We start from the raw sequence: 20,451 nt of genomic DNA on the forward strand, positions 1-20,451 counted from the left end.
TCATCAATACTGTGCGCTTGAGGATCCGTGTGTATGTTTCTTGTTTACAGTTCGTCTGTCACCAGTATAGGCCATTGGCTGGTGTGTAAGACTTATGCATATGTGTGTGAGAGAGAGAGAGAAATGTGTGGTGTTGTGTGTTTACAATTCTTCACTCACCAGTGCGTCTTACTGCCCTGAGTCTCGCGCAGTGTTATATGTGTGTATGTAAGCGTGTGTGTGTGTGACATTGGCGCCGTCTGTCTGCTGTGGAAAACTAGAGCTCTATAAGAGGCCGAGCTTCTTTGACTAAGGCTTCTGTCAGTTGTATTGACCTGTGTGGGTCAGTGTTTTACTGTAACATCTGCTCTGGAAGGCCACATCTGAAACAGCTCTTATAGGTAATGAAACTGTGGTTTTCTGCAGCTGTTGTGGTCTGTTTATGAATATGCATGCAAGGAATCATTGCATGCAGTAATCCTGTGCATAAAATGTAAAAGCATCTATCTATCTATCTATCTATCTATCTATCTATCTATCTATCTATCTATCTATCTATCTATCTATCTATCTATCTATCTATCTATCTATCTATCTATCTATCTATCTATCTATCTATCTATCTATCTATCTATCTATCTTTCTATCTATCTATCTATCTATCTATCTATCTATCTATCTATCTATCTATCTATCTATCTATCTATCTATCTATCTATCTATCTATCTATCTATCTATCTATCTATCTATCTATCTATCTATCTATCTATCTATCTATCTATCTATCTATCTATCTATCTATCTATTTGTCTGCCTGTTTGTCGATCCATCTGTCTGTCTGTCTGTCATTCTGTCCATCCATCCATCCATCTATCCATTTAGCATTCTGAAACAGTAAAGCACATGTATATAAAAGTACACACACAGAAGGAAGCAATAAAGCCTGATAACTCTCGTTACGGATGTGTTTCCATTATTTTCCATGTCCATCATTATTCTTTATTTTTATAGTTGTGTCTCAAACATTCCTGGGAAATGGTGAATGTTGTGTTTTTGGAGACTTCTTTAGTTTACACAGTTATAAACTATGAGTTTCTGCTCCAAATGGCCAAGTGCCACAACCTAGTGAATGTAAACCCTTTACTTTCTGTCATCCCGATTCCTGTTACGAGGGGAAAGCTTTTGGATTGTTGTTGGTGTTTATGTTTTTAAAATAGTTTTAATGAACATAGTATTGGTCCTCCACGTTTATTTTGCATATTTTAATTGCACACCTACATTATATATACAGTATACATATATTTAAATCATGTTCAGTCCTGGAAAATCTTCATTTCGACTTTATTGTCCTTAAGATCTGATAGTGCCTTTGATTGTTCTTCTGGCCTGATCAGTTCAGTTTAAAAACAAAGCCCTCACTCTTAATGGGATTTTAAATATGGCACAAGATGTCGCCACATGTTGTGAAAATAATAACCTTGTAAATTCTTCTCCACCGCTGAAATCCTGGCGATTGCTGGTGAGTTGTAAATCGGGACTTCTTTTTTTTTTTTAGTGCCCTGCCAACAGCCTAGTCGGCTTCTCCGGACCCTGAATGGTTGAAGTAAACGATGAGTTTGGCAGTGTAACATGAATGAATCAGAATCTTTCCTAAATATTTAAAGGAATAATTCATCCAAAACTGAAAATCCTGACATTATTTACTCTCCCTCATGCCGTTCCAAACCAGAAAGCTGTTATTTTCCCTGTAAAACAAGAAGAGAAAATGTTGTAGTTGAACTGTATGTAGTGACCACATCTGTCAAGCTCCCAAAAGGACCAAATATCATGTAAGTTTACACCTGTATTTTGAAAATGCACTTTGGTGTATAGGATCCCAAGCATTTTCATTTAAATGTGATGTTTTAGTCGGTCTTTTTCCGCTACTTTCGTCTTAACTATAGATACTTAACTATACACATAAGACTTAATTATACACATAAGATACTTAACTATACACATAAGACTTAACTATATACATAAGATACTTAACTATACACATAAGATGGTTAACTATACACATAAGACTTAACTTTACACATAAGATGCTTAACTATACACATAAGACTTAATTATACACATAAGATACTTAACTATACACATAAGACTTAACTATATACATAAGATGCTTAACTTTACACATAAGATACTAAACTATACACATAAGATACTTAACTATACACATACGATACTTAACTATACGCATAAGATACTTAACTATACACATAAGACTTAATTATACACATAAGATACTTAACTATACACATAAGACTTAATTATACACATAAGATACTTAACTATACACATAAGACTTAACTATATACATAAGATACTTAACTATACACATAAGATGGTTAACTATACACATAAGACTTAACTTTACACATAAGATGCTTAACTATACACATAAGACTTAATTATACACATAAGATACTTAACTATACACATAAGACTTAACTATATACATAAGATGCTTAACTTTACACATAAGATACTAAACTATACACATAAGATACTTAACTATACACATACGATACTTAACTATACGCATAAGATACTTAACTATACACATAAGAATTAACTATACGCATAAGATGCTTAACTATACACATAAGACTTAATTATACACATAAGATACTTAACTATACACATAAGACTTAACTATATACATAAGATGCTTAACTATACACATACCTGTAAGATACTTAACTATACACATACGATACTTAACTATATACATAAGATACTCAACTATACACATAAGACTTAACTATACACATAAGACTTAACTATATACATAAGATGCTTAACTATACACATAAGATGCTTAACTATACACATAAAATACTTAACTATATATATAAGAAACTTTACTATACACATACGATACTTAACTATACGCATAAGACTTAACTATACACATAAATACTTAACTACACACATACGACTTAACTATACACATAAGATACTTAACTATACACATATGACTTAACTATATACATAAGATACTTAGCTATATTCATAAGATACTTAACTATACACATACGCTACCTAACTATACACATAAGATACTTAACTATACACATAAGATACTTAACTTTACACATACGACTTAACTATATACATAAGATACTTAACTATACACATAAGACTTAACTATACACATAAGATTCTTAACTATACACATAAGACTTAACTATATACATAAGATACTTAACTATACACATAAGATGCTTAACTATACACATAAGACTTAACTATACACATAAGATTCTTAACTATACATATAAGACTTAACTATACACATAAGACTTAACTATGTACATAAGATACTTAACTATACACATAAGATACTTAACTATACACATAAGACTTAACTTTATACATAAGATACTTAACTATACACATAAGATACTTAACTATACAAATAAGCTACTTAACTATACACATAAGATACTTAACTATACACATAAGACTTAACTATATACATAATATACTTAACTTTACACCTAAGATACTTAACTATACAAATAAGCTACTTAACTATACACATAAGATACTTAACTATACACATAAGACTTAACTTTATACATAAGTTAATTAACTATACACATAAGACTTAACTATATTTATAAGAAACTTAACTATACACATAAGACTTAACTATACACATAAGACTTAACTATACACATAAGATACTTAACTATACACATAAGACTTAACTATACACATAAGATACTGAACTGTACAGGCTATACAAGTACTTTCACACAAGACTGAACAATGTAGTGCAGGATATTATTCAAGAGAGGTATTTAAGGTTGAAAATTGTACGAAATAGGTATTTAAGGTTGAAGCAAGTGGTGCAACATGATTGTGGTACATTTATATTAAACATTGCTTTCCTTATAGAGTCCTTGTAAGATGGAGTTTAGATAAAGTGTCAGGTGCATAAGAGAGAAGAGTGTTTCTACAGTTTTTCTACAGGTGGTTTATCAAGCCCACTCACCTGTTCATTCATTCATTTTCTTTTCGGCTTAGTCCCTTTATTCCCAATCACCTGTATGAAGCACAATTTTACCTTACCCTTTACCCCTACCTAACTCTCATAGGAAAACTGGCTAATGTTTAATGTGAAAAATGCCCATTAATTATGATTTTTAAATGATTTGATTTACAAGGACACAGTGGATGTCCTCATAAACCTGTTTAATAGTGTACAACTACGTCATACCCATGTCATTAAACAATTTCCTTTTCTTATGATATTATAAACCCATAACACCCCCCCCCCCCCCCCCAAAAAAAAAAAAAAAAAAAAAAACTTTTATGAAGCGCTGTCCCCATAAGGGCCAAAAATGTGGACAATAGACATTTGGTTATCATAATGTTAGGAATACAGGGTACACACAGCAACTGCAGTTTTATTCATACACAGATGCGAAAAATAAACACCATTAAGAGGACATATGTGTCTATTTGGAGTGTGTGAGGAAAGGAAGCGTGGAAACCAAAGCCACTGGAAATAATATTCTAGAATAATGTCACTTCCTCTTAGTATGGCGCATGTATGCACGCAGTCTTTTGCCTTTTTCAATTTAACACAGCTATACTCACTTCTCTCCCGAAACCCCGGCAAACATCCTGCTCAGAGTGCTGGAATCCTGCAGGGTCACAACAGAGGTCAAAGGGCATGAGTGTTGGTGAATTTGTGCTTGTAGTCCTAGTGATACTACCCTTTCCCCCCCTTTTTTACATGAAAATGGTGAATGATTAAGGACTCTTTAAGTGAAGCGTTTTGGTATTGTGTAGAATTTATTTCAGACCAAAACTTTCTCTAAGGTGGAAGAACTTTTATTGAACTTTACCACACACACATGCATGCACACACACAGATAGACACACACTGAGGTGATGACAGCGATTGGGCACTGCATGTCTTGCCCACCATCTTCCGCTGGTTATAAATACAGTGATTAAATATTAGCTTTTGAGGTGAAGTAACCTCCATGAGCCTCCGCGCTTCCTCTTTCGCTCTCTGCTACTGTACAGTATGTCTTTAAAATGACTTTTGCTGCTTGTTCAAACTAATTTAAAATGAGGAGGACAACTTTATAGTTTTCTGTCTAGTTCACCTAAATTTGTAAAAATGATTAGGTTAACTTAAATGATTTGTGTTGGGACAACAGGGAGTTGTGTGGAACCCTGCATTTTTTACATTGCAAAAAGCCATTAGTTGATTTCACTTTAAAAAAAAGTGATTAAGCCCATTACCTTCAGTTATTATAGTTTTTCTCAATTGCTTTGACACATATTTTTTGAAACTGTCTTAAGATTTTCTGAACGGTGAATGCAAATGTCAAAATGGTTTGCTGGAAGTTCAGAACTTTATTGCATGTCTGCAAAATGTAGTTACATTTCATTCATGTTTCAAAACCTAGTTATCATGTCAGTAATTTGGCTAAGGCTACCAAAACATTGGGTATTTGTCAAAGCGTGAGTCACACTGCTCAAAATGATCAGTTGCTTTTTCACCATAGCAATCAATCATGGAGATTAAGGGTTAAAAAAATTATATTTGTTGAGAAGTCAGAGTTACATTTTATATATATATATATATATATATATATATATATATATATATATATATATAAGTTACTGATTGTGCTGTGGACAATCTACATATATACAAGTAAAGTCAGAATTATTAGCCCCCCTGAATTATTGGCCCTCCTGTTTATTTTTTCCCCCAATTTTTGTTTAACGGAGAGAAGATTTTTCAACATATTTTTAAACATAATAGTTTTAATAACTCAGCTCTAATGACTGATTTATTTTATTTTTGTCATGATGACAGTAAATAATATTTGACTAGATATTTTTCAGGATACTTCTATACAGCTTAAAGTGACATTTAAAGGCTTCACTAGGTTAATAAGGTTCATTAGGTTCAATAATTTTGACCTTAAAATGGTTTGTAAAAAATTAAAAACTGCTTTTACTGTAGCCGAAATAAAACAAATAAGACTTTCTCCAGAAGAAAAAATATTATCAGACATACTGTGAAAATTTCCCTGCTGTTAAACATCATTTAGGAAATATTTAAAAAAGAAAAAACATTTCAAAGGGGGGCTAATAATTCTGACTTCAACTGTGCTCCCAAAACTGGTTGGTTAAATAGGTGATGCAAATTGTATTGCAATTAGAGATCCTTTACCAATTTAGCAGACGTTACAAACAATGTCAATATCACATATTTATGGTGTAAAGGTGTGTACACAAATGTTTGATAATTGAGTAAATAGTTTTGAGTGTGATGGCTTACATGATGAAAAATGATTGAAAAGTTGTGAAGAGTTTGACAGTTTAAATGAGAATCGACTCATCAGTTTGGATCAACAGGCCATATGCAATTAGTTTTTGTCCAAACTACAGACAATTGTACTTACATTTTGCACACATGCGCCAAAGCATTGGAAATTTGCTTAAATCAATAAGAAATGCCACACTGAATTGAACAGTATTGTTCAATGTGACCTAAACTGAATTGTTCAGTGACCTAAACTTATTGTTTTGAAAAATAACAAATTGAATCGAAAACTGAGCCAAAGCAAGTAAATGAACAATGTGTATATTCTATAAATATAAGCTAAAGGGCACCTATGATGAAAATCAACCTTTGGAAGCTGTTTGGACAAAACTGTGTGTAGATATAGTCTGTCCACTGTCATATTGGAGTGATATAAACCCAACAAGCCTCTTTTTTGGACTCAAATCCCAGTGATTTTGAAGCCCACCCGAAGGTGACTCGCAATTTGTGTGTGACTCATCATTTCAGAAAGGCTTGAATAAAATCCACCACAAACACATCAAATAAACCTACTTGGTATTTTAATATATTGACTAACAAGCTCTATTACAGCTTCATCTGAGTCTGTCTCTGTCACTGATGGCTGTTTATCTGATGTAACGAATGATAAAAAGCAGACACACATGTGGGAATGGTGGGCGAGGAGAAGCAGCCCATTTAGATTTAAAGCCACAGGATACAAAAACAGCTACACTGTACTCAGACATCAAAATGGGCTATAATATACTCTTATTAATCTAAGCTAAAACTTTACAGACACATTCTGGAAACACCAAAGGCTTATCTTGTAAAAGGGGTAAAATAGGTGCCCTTTCAGTGAACTTAAAAGTTTTAAGTTACAACAGAATTAATTAAATTTTTTAAGTAAAATCAACTTGTCGCATTTAAGGTAATGGATTTACTCACTTTTTTCAAGTAATTGCTTTTTACAGTGTACAGAGCTGTAGTTTGACTGGGGCAGGTGGAGTCGTGTTGGTTGGAGGAGTGTGTTGGCTATAAGGAGCACAGGATCTTTTCTCTTGACTCCAGGGCCAGCTGTCGAAACCTGTTTAAATATACAAAGCAAACACAAACAAGATTTTAAGGAAGAAGACTGGGTCATTTAAAGGGATTCGTCATCCCATAGGAAAATTCGGCTATAATTCTGTCCTCATGTCATGGAAAGAGACGTAAAAGCAGCGTAAACGTATCATCAAATGTATCATGTTTGCTGTAACTGGAGCAGCAAGGATGTGTTCAGTTTGTGTGCCAGATATTCAGGATGGATTTGTAAACCTTTCCATAGTCAGTAAAAAAATACACACGTTTTACACAATTCCTTTATGTTTTCCCAACACAAATCGATTACAGTTTTTAAAAATTTAAGTGGATTGAGCATAAAACAATTAAGTTGTCCCCTCAAAAAATTCAAGAATTGTGTTGTTTCAGCTCATTTTAAATTAGTTTGAACAAGAAACAATGATCTTTTTTTGCATGTGTAAGAGACCATTTAAAATCCTCAGATCTTCTCAAATTACTTCTGTTTTCTTTTTTCGGGATAAGTTTGAGCATTAATATTTGAACATTAATGTTATTGTAAATAATTGTATTATTTAATGTTATTAATTGTTAATAGTAATAATGCTTTTACCATTTCTTATAAAGGTAAGATGACATTTCTTCCCAATTTCAAATTAAATGCACTAAAAATGATGTCTGCAAAATTGTGGCAAACAATTTATATGTGTTGAATTTAAACAAACAAATTTAATTTAATAATGTTCAACTTAATTTGTTTGTTTAAATTCAACCCAAATAAATTCTTTACAACCACGTAACTTAAACAAATTTAGTAAACCCAAGAAATCATCTTTGAATAATTTTTTTCTGTGTGTTGTGATTGAGAATTTTTGTTAATATTTTCAGAAAAGGCCAATGTTTAAATTTAAATAGTTAAAAAAATTGTTAATCATTATTATTCCATCAAATATGGATTTCTAAACTCTCTGAAATAAAAGATTGGTATTGTGTTATCTAAAAATAAATTAAACATAAAATTAATTCAATACATTTGAAAGAAATGTCATCAATAGTTTGAACCCTACCCCCCCTCCCATAATATATACAGTTATTATAGTTATTATACAGTATATATATACAGGTCAGAATTATTAGCTCTCCTGTTAAATTTATATTATTTTATTTTTTTCCCAACTTCTGTTTAACGGAGAGATTTTTTTTCAACTCATTTCTAAACAAAATAGTTTTAATAACTAATTTCAAGTAACTGATTTATTTTATATTTGCCATGATGACAGTACAAGACAAGATAATAGTCTGTAATTTAGCTTTCAGTTCATCTTTATTTGGTAGAAGCATCCTGATCTGAAATCCTTACTTACTCCCAGGGCCATTTATATTGAAGTTGCTATTTAGCCGCACCATATTGCTGTTCCGTAACATCTATTTTTTTTTTGGAGGACCAGGACATACACACATACACTACGGACAATTTAGCTTACCCAATTCACCAATAGGGCATGTCTTTAGACTTGTGGGGGAAACCAGAGCACCCAGGGGAAACCCAAGCCAACATGAGGGAGAACATGCAAACTCCACATAAAAATGCCAACTGGCCCAACTGGGGCTTGAATTAGCGAACTTCTTCCACCGTGCCGCTGATGTGAAGTCCTTCTTATTTAAATTAGTTTAATTATTTATTCACACACTCTTGATTGCTCTACTCAAGTCTTTCCACGGTGAAGAAAACAGCTGCATTATGTGAGGAGGACAGAGGTTTAAGGACTACAATGTGTCTGTTTAAGTGCTGCATGCTCACACTGAAGTCAGCAGTTTTCGCGAGCCTGCAGATTGAGGGAGAGAAGGATGTAAAATGAGAATAAAAACACACACAGAAATACAGTCACACTGACATGACTGAGGGTCACTGGGCTAGCTGGGGAAACGTCCAGAAAAAAGGCCACTTTAATGTTAACCGTAATTAATAATCTTGTGTGTGTGTGTGTGTGTGTGTGTGTGTGTGTGTGTGTGTGTGTGTGTGTGTGTGAAAGAGAGAGAGAGAACTTGTGATGAGCTGTTAAGAAAGCTTGTGTTTGAAGAAGAGATTGGGGAGGGTTTTTTGGAAAAGGCTGTTTTCAGTTGAAGGACATCAATGGTCGCTGGTGAAAAAGGAGCCTCATTGAAATTCATGGCTTAGTACCTATAGTATTGTGCATTTGGAGAGAGATTGAAAGTCTGACAGATTTCAATTAAAATGGCATTTACAAGAGATGGGAAAGAAGGGGGCCTGTGGATATGCTTGTGGATGTGTGTGTGTGCTTAAATGTAGGTGAACAGGGTTTTTTTTTTTTGCTAAAGTTCATTTGCTGCACAAAATGACCTAAAAGAATGTCTTCAAACTTTGCCACATGTGCTATTACGATATTATTGTTATATACAGTTACATCACTTTCTGTTAACCATATTTTAATTATAATTTGCCCATAACTTGCCCATTACATTTGCCCTCAAAACGTCATCCTTTTGTCTTTCTTGACTGATTCAGTAAGAAGCAAGCTTAATCATATTACTCACAATTGTTTTGCCTCCAAAACAGTCACAATTGAGCTTTTTATGACCCTTTTTAAGAGTGTTTTAGAGTTCTTTAATTGCATTTTAAATGAGTTTAAATGCTCTTTTTTTATATGGATTGGGTAAAAGTGCATTTCTCCTCCAGTGATGTTTGAAATGTGCCACATTATTTAGACTAAAATGAGCTTAAAATTAACTGGTTCAGATGTTTTAAAAGGATCTCCAAAGTAGTACACTATAAAAGGGGATTAATTACTTTACTTGTAAAAGCGAGTAAGCCCGTTGCCTTAAAAGCAACAAATTTACTTAAATATAGTAATTAAACTAGTTGTAAGTTGGAACTGTTAAGTTGACGTAACTTGATATTTGTAATTATGCACATAGTTAATTGTCTTCATAACTTTAAGGCAATGGGTTTACTCACTTTTTATTTAAAGTTACCTAATTGCTTTAAAAGCAACAGGTTTACTCTCTTTTTTAAAGTAAAGTCAACTAATCACATTAAAAGCAATGAGTTTACTCTCTTTTTTAAATCAACTAATCACATTTAAGGCAATAGATTTACTCTCTTTTTTATGTAAAGTCAACTAATCACATTAAAAGCAATGAGTTTACTCTCATTTTTAAGTAAAGTCAACTAATCACATTAAAAGCAATGAGTTTACTCTCATTTTTAAGTAAAGTCAACTAATCACATTAAAAGCAATGAGTTTACTCTCATTTTTAAGTAAAGTCAACTAATCACATTAAAAGCAATGAGTTTACTCTCTTTTTAAAATGAACTAATCACATTTAAGGCAAAGCGTTTACTCTCTTTTTAAAGTAAAGTCAACTAATCACACTTAAAGCTATAAGTTTATTCACTTTTTAAAGTAAAGCCAACTAATCATTATTAAAGCAATGAGTTTACTCACTGTTTTAAGCAAAGTCAATTAATAGCAGTAAAAGCAAGGGGCTTAAAGTGAAGTCAACCAATCGCAATAAAAGCAATCGGTTTATTCACTCAAATAATTCAAAGACTTCAATCAAAGCAAAGTCAACTAACTGCATTAAAAAGTAATACGTTTACTCACTTTTTTATGTAAAGTCAACTAACTGCATTAAAAGCAACACATTCACACAATTTTTTTAACAAAGTCAACTAATCACATTAAAAGCATTAGGGTTACTCACTTTTTAAAGTCAACTAATTGCTTTAAAAGCAACGAGTTTACCCACTTTTTAAAGTAAAGTTAACTAATCGCAAAAAACTAACAAAACAAAAAACAGGTTAACTTGATTTTTAAGATTAAATTAACTAATCGCTTGCAAAAAAAACTAATTTGCCACTTTTTTCATTGTCAGAAAGTTGCAGAAGTAAACTCTATAAAGTGTTATATTGAACACTTGAAATCAGTCTACATGCCTAATAATTTCACCAAACAGAAACAGGTTTATAACATTAGTCATAATTTTGTTTTCATGACCTTTTTAAGCCTCTCTCTAATCTTTATTATTTAATAGGATGCCACAATTTAATATGCTAAAGTACTTTTTACATATGAAATAATAAAAGTGTTAAGCAAATGCTTTAGATTGGTCTGAAATGATGGGTGAACTTCTTTGGACAGTGTTAACAATGTTTTCTATAGATTCAGGAATTTGGATTCTACGACGACTCCATGAATGCACTAAACACACTAAGTCAGAAGCTGTCTAAATCATATTTTTAAGCCTCTGGACTCCTCCAGAATGTTCCTTTGTCATCTTCACCCGCTAAAACAAAAGTTTTCCACCCTTATAAAGAGCTGTCGGATGGGGAGGCCCTCATCAGAGCTCTTTTATTTCAGATTTATCCACATTACGATGACAGTTAGAGCTACAAAGACAGAGTCCATCTTATTCTTTCCATCTATGGACATCTGAGCCTGTTTTTGTCGGGCCAGAAAAAACACCGGGTTAAGCTGTACTGCGATCGTGGTATAAATTATTATACATTCGACTTTAAAAGGTGACTTCCCTTTTGACATTGCATTTGGGGCTTTTAGAGCACTTATTTTAAGTGGTGGGTTTTATGGGTCACAGCGCATACAGACACTGCTATTAAACACGTATGTGCATGAGCCTGCTGTCTTTTTCTCTTACAAGCGCTCGTTTGCCATTTTCTCCCACATTTTCACGAGCGCTACAGTGGATATACACAAACGGAGGAGGTGAAAGGTCAATATTTAGTTTCTCTTTCTGTCTGTGTGCTTGTGACGGCCGTGTGGCATGTTTAAAACCTGAAGGTCTTATTTGATCTCCAACACATTCAGCTAAAACCCCACCGAACTCTGTGCAACCCAATCAAATCTCCCTGTAGTATTAATCTGCCCATCACAGTAGAAGTGTTTAAACCTGGTGTGTTCTTATAGACATTGTTGTACTTCTCATTTTAGTTTCTCTGATAATTTTGGCTGTAGTTTTGGAGAATTTCAATATTTAGGCTAATTTTCACTATATACTTTATAGGGGAGCACAAAGTAAAGCGGGGTAAAATGTAACACAGAGTTTTAAGGTATTTGCTCAGGGTTAGCCATGGCATGCTTCTAAGGTTTTCACCACAGTGTCGGCAGACGTCTTCCTACCATTTCTTGAAAAAGTTTGGCGAAATTTGGATGAGAAACGCAGGAGAAACCATTTTTGCAGCATAAAAGTATTTTTTATCATAGTCAATAAGTAAAATCTTAAATTGTTGTGACTACTCTGAAAACCTCGCTGTTGTCATTACTAAAGATATTAAGTTAATATAAATCGACAGTACTTAAAATATCAAGTTTTGGCATCAAAATTTACTTACTCATTAGGCAGCAAAAAAAAAAACCTTTTAATCAATATTTAAATTTCTCTAAACGTAACATTTTAATTTCTTTAAACAATTCACCATGTCTCTGTTTAAAATGTTTGCTTGTGCTAAAAATTCTGCCTTGACAACCGCGATGGACTGCATTTCCCAAACAACAACAACATAACTCGAGGCTGAACTATCATAGTAGATGCATCGTTTGGAAAAAGAACGATGTAGTGAGGAGTGTTTCTCAAAACAGTAGTTGATCTGTCGCAGATCCATAATTTGAACCAGGTTAGTTATAATGTAAAACGCCCATAATGATGCTCTAAATGGGGTGGAGTAATACTTCTTTAGAGAAAAAGCCCATAATTTTTTTTTGCAAATTATATTGTTTTGCACTATATTGTTTTAAAATCCAATATTAGTTTAGGTAAAAAAATGCACTCATCTTTTAATATTAATTGAAATATCTATAAACAACACATATAGGACCTATATATGTTTCCTTTACATATATTTTTTTAGAATATGCCATATAAAAGCACTTAGCTGACACATATTCTAATCCCATATATAAATCATATAAATCGTTAATGGTTGTAGTAGGCCTAATTTACAGTAGGCTATTTATTAAGAAATGAAAAATATTCGACTCAGTAATGATAATAATAATAATAATAATATTAATAAAAAAAAAATTATTATTATTATTATTATTACTAAGCAGTATATTTTTTATTTATTTATTTATTTTTTTAAGTCTCTTTTACGATTTGACACATTTTGCAGAAATCTTCTAACCAACAGGCCCATGTCATATACAGTACAGATACATTTCTTTATAAATAACCAACAATAAATTAAAAACATTAACGTATGGTGTATATTTTTGTTTTCACAAGCTTTGGAGAGGTAACGTTATTCCACTTTTAAATAATGGATCATCTATTGCCTTCGTCATAAATCACGGCTGTGTTCAAAATGGCATAAATGATTTAAAAAAGCACAACTAAAGGAGCGCAATTGTAAACATGAAGATCGCTAAAACTAAACTGTAAAAATACTTTAAAAAGCAAATTACACCTAAGAGAGATGATTTTATTGCTGTTTTTAAATCATTCCAAGTTTAAATGTTAGAATGTTCTAAATAAATAGGGCATAGGGGGCATAACGGCGAATACAACACAGCCAGAAACTGTTTGTAACTACAGCTCCAGAGGTGTAGTTGCAAGCGTACAAGTTTGCGACACAGATTGCGAATGTTCGTTGGAGCAACGCCAAATCAACAAACTATGTTTGTAACGATGGAACTTGCGACCTTAGTTAGCTAACGATGGTTTTCAGAAATGGACCCCTGATTTGTTGATGTATGCTATATGACACAAGGTGGTCATTTTGTTTGTGTTGCTGAATTTTGCTGAAGCGCAGCAGGACTAAGGGACTACCTGAACCCATCTGACCAAAGAGAAAAGTTAAATTAGAGTAGAGTAGAGATTTAAATGCTTATATACATTTTTCATAATTGATATACATGCAGGGGCGACACGGTGTTGGTGATGTATGGATTAAAATCTACAAAATTAACCCATGTTTTATAGTGATAATAAAGACAGATGCTGATAAAGGAATCCAGTGCAAATGTAGAAAAACATACATACATTTTCCCTTGGCTTAGTCCCTGATTTATCAGGGGTCGCCACAGCGGAATTAGCCACCAACTGTTTACTCTGACATACGTTTTACACAGCAAAAACACGTTACATGTTTTTTTGGGGGTCACAGACATCCTATGTGTAACTTTTCTAAATAGTCGCACAAGGGTTAAAATGCTGTTGGGTGAGAAATGCGGCAGGTCTTTTTTTGTGGTTTAAAGGTTTGACGAGCTCTCCAGAATCCACGTTAATTAGGCACATCAAGGTGTCCTCCGGGACGCCGGCAGAAAAGCAGGCCACTTTAGGCTCCGTCCTGAGAGCACTTGGCACTTGTGAAGAGGCGGCAGAGATGCAAGAGCCGCCATGTTTCCCTGGAGACTTGCTTTTGTGTACACACACATTCTTCAGTCATTGTTTGGCCTAAAGATGAGGAGGATGTCCATTAGAGGAGCCCTACAGTTCCTCTCTGTCTTTCCTTGTCCTTTATTCTGCCCTTTTATGTTATCGTTTTGTTTAGGAAACGTGGAGGTTTCACTTTGGATGGTAAAAAGATGCTGTTAGATAACTGTGGTATATTCTGCTCGTGAGATCAGAGGGAAACTAACGAGCCAATTGGAAATATTTATTCATTCATTTTCTTTTCGGCTTAGTCCCTTTATTAATCAGGGGTTGCCACAGTTGAATGAACCACCAACTTATCCAGCATATGTTATTACACAGCGGATGCCCTTCCAGCTGCAACCCAGCACTGGGAAACAACAATACATACACTACGGACAGTTTAGTTTATTTAATTCACCTATAGCGCATGTCTTTGGACTGTGGGGGAAACCGGAGGACCCAATTGGAATCAGTCATTTTAAATTGAAAATTGTCCTAGACTCAGAAAATAAGGTTTGCTGTTTGTTCAAACTACTTATTTAAAATGAGCTGAAATTGCACAATTCCTGATATTTTTTAAGGGACATCTTAATTGTTTTATGTTCAATCCACTTAAATTTGTAAAAACTAATAAGTTTACTTAATTCTTTCATGTTGTCCCAACACAAATCAATTGTGTGGAACCCAGCAGTGTAATGCTTATTCAGTGTTTTACAAGTAAAAGTTTATATACAAAGTAGTCAACATGTGAAATGGATCAAAATAGTTTTTCAAAATTGTCCTAAGACAACAGTGGGTGTTCAGTAGTTTTAGGACAGCTTTGGTGAATTGTTTTGATCCACTTCAAATGTTGTGACTGCTATTTGAGGTGGATTAAAACTTTTCTTGATATATATTTTATTTTAATTTCATTCATGTATATGTGTAACTGCTGAACTAAAGAAACTAAAGTCATATATTTAATATATAAGAAGTTCATTCATTTTCATTTCGGCTTAGTCCCTTTATTATTTAAGGGTTGCCACAGCAGAATGAACCGCCAACTTATCCAGCATATGTTTTACGCAGCGGATGCCCTTCCAGCCACAACCCAACACTGGAAAACACTCATGCACTCTTGCCTTCACACACTTACACTACGGACAATTTAGCTTATTCAAATCACCTGTGGGAGGAAACCAAGGGGAAACCCACGCCAACACAGGGAGAACATGCAAACCCCATGTCAACTGGCCCAGCCGGGGCTCGAACCAGCCACCATGTCGTCTGCTATAATATAAAAGTAGCATTTCACAGTCTTAAGCCAATATTGATTCTAAAATGACTTGCAAATAAACACAACACAATCTTTTACATTACTTTCATTAAAAAGTAAATACACTGTCAGACATTTTATTGCAACTGCCCCTTTACAGTAACTTACCTGTAAATGTGTTTTACAGTAGGGCCCTACTGCACTTTCATTTTACAGTAAAATAACCTTACCGCAGCTTCTTTTTATGGTAAAATGCCCTTTATTGCATTTACATTTTACACAGTATGACCATTCTTACAGTACTTTTACTGTAATTTGTTTACATTTTACACTAGCAGTATAAACCCTTCATTTTTAGTATGTAATATTTCATAAATTCCAAACAAGTGACACTTTTTTTCATTAACTGTGTCTCATTTTTGTCTTCGACTAAAGTTGCAGTACTTGACTAATTTGATTACAGTAGAATACCGCATGTATTCCTAATATGCAGTAGTAGTAGTGAAAACTTCATTGTCCTTGACAGAAAATTTGTTATGGGCATCCCCATATTGCTGCAGACACATATAAAAGCAAACAATAAAAACAGTACAAAATACAGTAGTTACAATAATTATAATGCTAATCAAGATAAACTCTTGTTAAATAAACCCACTGAAACAGGTACAGAGGATTCAACCTACACTTTGGGACTCTATATCTCTTACCAGAGGGAAGCAGGTCATAATGTGGAAACAAAAAATGAGTTGGATCGTTCTTTCCACCTTTCCACCTGATTAAGGACACAATTCTCATATAAAACCTGAGGATTCAAATATTCATCACGCCCAACAATTTTCCACCCTGTCTTTCAGAGATGCATCAACTTCGATTTACACTGTACAGATTGCCAAACCACACTGATACCATATCTAACAATGCTTACAAGAACATATTTATAAACACCATCAAAATCTTCTAATTAACTCCAAAAAGACGTAACATTCGTAAAAAATACAATCTCTGGTGTAAATGAGAACAAACCCACTCTATGTGTGTATTCCATGTAAAAGAACTGTCAATGTAAATGCCCAAGTACTGAGTAATACGATGATGATGTACAACCGATTAATGATGGTCACCTATACACTTTTGATCAACTACCATCTCTTCTGTTGTTTTAGTATTTATTTTTAGCTTATTTTTATCACACCAATCAACGAACCGGCTAATATCTGACTGGTAGATAACACTGCTAAGTTACTGTAAAAGTTTGAAAATGACCGCAATACAGTGCATATTACAGTAGAGAGCGGTAAAGAATGTATGTGGTATTTTACTGGGCGTTTTTGCAGTGAATAACTGTAAAATAGCAGCAAAGTCTAACAGTGTAAGTAAGAGTTAGTTACTTTTATAGGAAAAGTGACTTAAGATGTTAATATATTACTTTTAAAATTAACTTTACCCAACACTGAGTTTAAGCGACTTAGTATATATATATAGGTAAGAATTACCAGTATGTTCTTCATTTAATCTGCTCTGGAAGAAAGTAAGTCAGACGAGTTTAGACTGATAAAGGGGTGAGGGAATGATGACAGAATGTTCACTGGGGGTGAATTATTCCTGTGGGTGAAACAGGAGGAGAGATTTTGCAATCTCAGGAGAAACTGGGGAGAAATGAATAAAGAAAAAAAAGGCCTGTAGATGTTTGCCGAGCGTGTTGTCCGTGGAGAGAGTCTTTGTGTTGGCCTCCACAGGTCAGCCGGTGTCAGTGTTGTTCTGTGTGCAAAAAAAAAAAAAAAGCTCCTGTGGCAGAAACATTAAACTAATTTACACCACTCATAAAAATCACACGCTCATCTCCAGGAGCCTGTCAGAGGAGTGTTTGTAATGGGACGATTACACGACTGTAACTCAGCGCTCTGTCTTTCTTTCGGCAGATGGGATGAACTGTATGAATAAGGACCACGGTTGTGCCCATATCTGCAGAGAAACTACCAAAGGCGGGGTGGCGTGTGAGTGCCGGCCAGGGTTTGAGCTGGCCGAAAATCAGCGCGACTGCAAATGTATGTATTAAAGTCAATAAATTCAACTTATGAGTATTTTTCTGTAGCCAAACATGTTGTTAAGGCAAGACACTGCAGGTGAATAGAGTCAAAACAGTTGGGCTAATAGTCACCACTATACTTACCTATTTGACTGATTACAGAATTGCAAACTTTTTTTTGCTGTTAGTTTCCTCAAATGTTATGTTTATTATGTTGATTTAAATGTATTACTGAATTATAGGAATTATTTATTTATATAGGACTCAATTTCTGCATATTTCTTGCACAAAAAGCTGAACACTGAATAATGTCAGGTTCAAAAGTCTTGTTGCAATTTTTTTGGACATAATAAAGTAAGAGGTTTTTACAGAGATGTTAATAATATTTTGTAATATAAATTATTATTATATTACTATTATTATATATTTATTATAATATATATTTATATGATTTTTTTGAAGAATAAAATATGATCAGTATATCATGTATGAACAACATTCAGTAATAACATTCATAAAACATTTTTGGATAATAAAGCCATACTCAAAAACTCAACTACTAAAATGAGTTGAAATAACACAATTCTTTTGTGTGTGTGTGTTTTTTTGGGGAAAACTTCATTATTTTATGCTTAATCCACTTACATTTCTAAAAAAATGATTGTTAACTTAAGCGATTTGTGTTGGGACAACATGAATTATGTTGAAACCTGCATTGTTTTTTATGATGAATGACATTTGCTGTTTGTTCAAACTACTTATTTAAAATGAACTGAAACAACACAATTTTTGAGGTTTTTTTGTGACAACTTAAGGCTGATTCATACTTCTGCGTCAAGCGCACGCGTATGGTCCGGCGCAGGTAGCATAGCCCTGCCGTGGCTGGAAGTTAACGAGAATTATTTCTAATATTTATTAAGTTTCCCAGTGCTATCAATTAAATTACCCAATAAATTGTATTTTATTAACGTCTACACCACCCCAACCCTAAACCCAACCATCACAGTATTGTAAAAACAGTAGTTGTATCGAGTATTATTTATGCTGTCTATTAAATTACCCAATAAATTGTATTTTACTACGCCCACCCCAACCCTTAACCCAACCGTCACAGTATTGTAACAACAGTAGTTGTATCGAGTATTATTTATGCTATCTATTAAATTACCCAATAAATTGTATTTCACTACGCACACCCTACCCCTAAACCCAGCCATCACAGCACTGTGAAAATATTAATTATTGTTATACAGTGTCATAAAAAAATGCTGCTATATTGATGTGCATATCGCACTTCCAACCTGCCACGGATCTGTTCTAGACTTTACCCTGTGGCTGACACGCACCTCTCAAAAAATGTAACTATGTGTCACAATGGCGCATAAAGGGAACACTATGATTGGTCGGCTTGGTAGTGGTGACGAGCGATGAAGCAGGTGTTTACAAGTGTGGAGTCCCGTGAAGGAGCTCTAGATGGAAACTTTTGTTTTGTGTTTATGAAGTTGTTGCACGTTCGTCGGTTCCCGCCTCTGAATAAGCGAATTTGAGCTGCTTCTACATTAAGGTAGCGTTCAGAAAACAACAAAACACCAGCGAAGAAACTCAACACAGAGGAACATAACAACCTACTGCCAGCTAGTGTTTTGGAAGTGTTATTGCAGAGCTACACAAATCAGCACGCAGAAGTATAAATGCACGACTACGCACAAGGAGTTCGCAGTGGGTCACACCGATCACTCCGCACAGAGGTATAAACCAGCCTTTAAATGTTTTATGTTCAATCCAAATTTGTAAAAAGTTATTAGTGAACTTAATTCCTTCATGTTGTTCCAACACTAATTGAATTAGCCTTATATCACCTCTCAGTGTTAATGAAGTGCTATGCAAACTTAATAATCTATATTCGGTTATTCATGACTATGACATTTATTTACCAACAAAAAATGTCTGATAATTAGTCATTTTTTAGCCTCTACCTTTTAAACAAGTGTCATTCATTTCTTTAGGTGTAAAACTCTTTATAAAAAAGGAAGACGCTTGATGTGCATTTAAAGATGGTCTTTTTATGATTAGAATAATTGTAGCTACAAATTATAAAGTCATCATGTCATGTATTGATCTCATCCGGGCTGACAGTCGTTTCAAGTGGGATTTTCCTTTCACCACAAGTGGCTTCTCAATATACATGGCAAAGAAAAACAGCTGGTGGCATCAAAGCCAAACAACAGGTTTTTAGATTGATTTTAGTCCGTCCTCTAATACCGATCTCTCCTTAAACAAACCACCTCGGCCACCGATCTGTCAAAGATGTATTAGTTATAGTGCTGTGGCTCTGGCCTGGACATCTGGAGAACTTTCATCTACGATTC

General features: G+C 33.9%; 1 protein-coding gene across 2 annotated transcripts in view; it reads left to right on the forward strand.

Moving 5' to 3' along the window:
- The window catches only part of scube1 (signal peptide, CUB domain, EGF-like 1), a 111,884-nt gene that overhangs the window by 41,316 nt on the left and 50,117 nt on the right, over nt 1-20,451 (forward strand). For both annotated transcript variants that reach the window (XM_056455996.1, XM_056455995.1), the window contains exon 5: nt 17,976-18,101. In XM_056455996.1, the coding sequence (XP_056311971.1) occupies nt 17,976-18,101 (126 nt within the window). The remainder of the gene's footprint in view (nt 1-17,975; nt 18,102-20,451) is intronic.

This window comes from Danio aesculapii, chromosome 4 (assembly GCF_903798145.1).
Source record: "Danio aesculapii chromosome 4, fDanAes4.1, whole genome shotgun sequence".
NCBI lineage: Eukaryota > Metazoa > Chordata > Actinopteri > Cypriniformes > Danionidae > Danio > Danio aesculapii.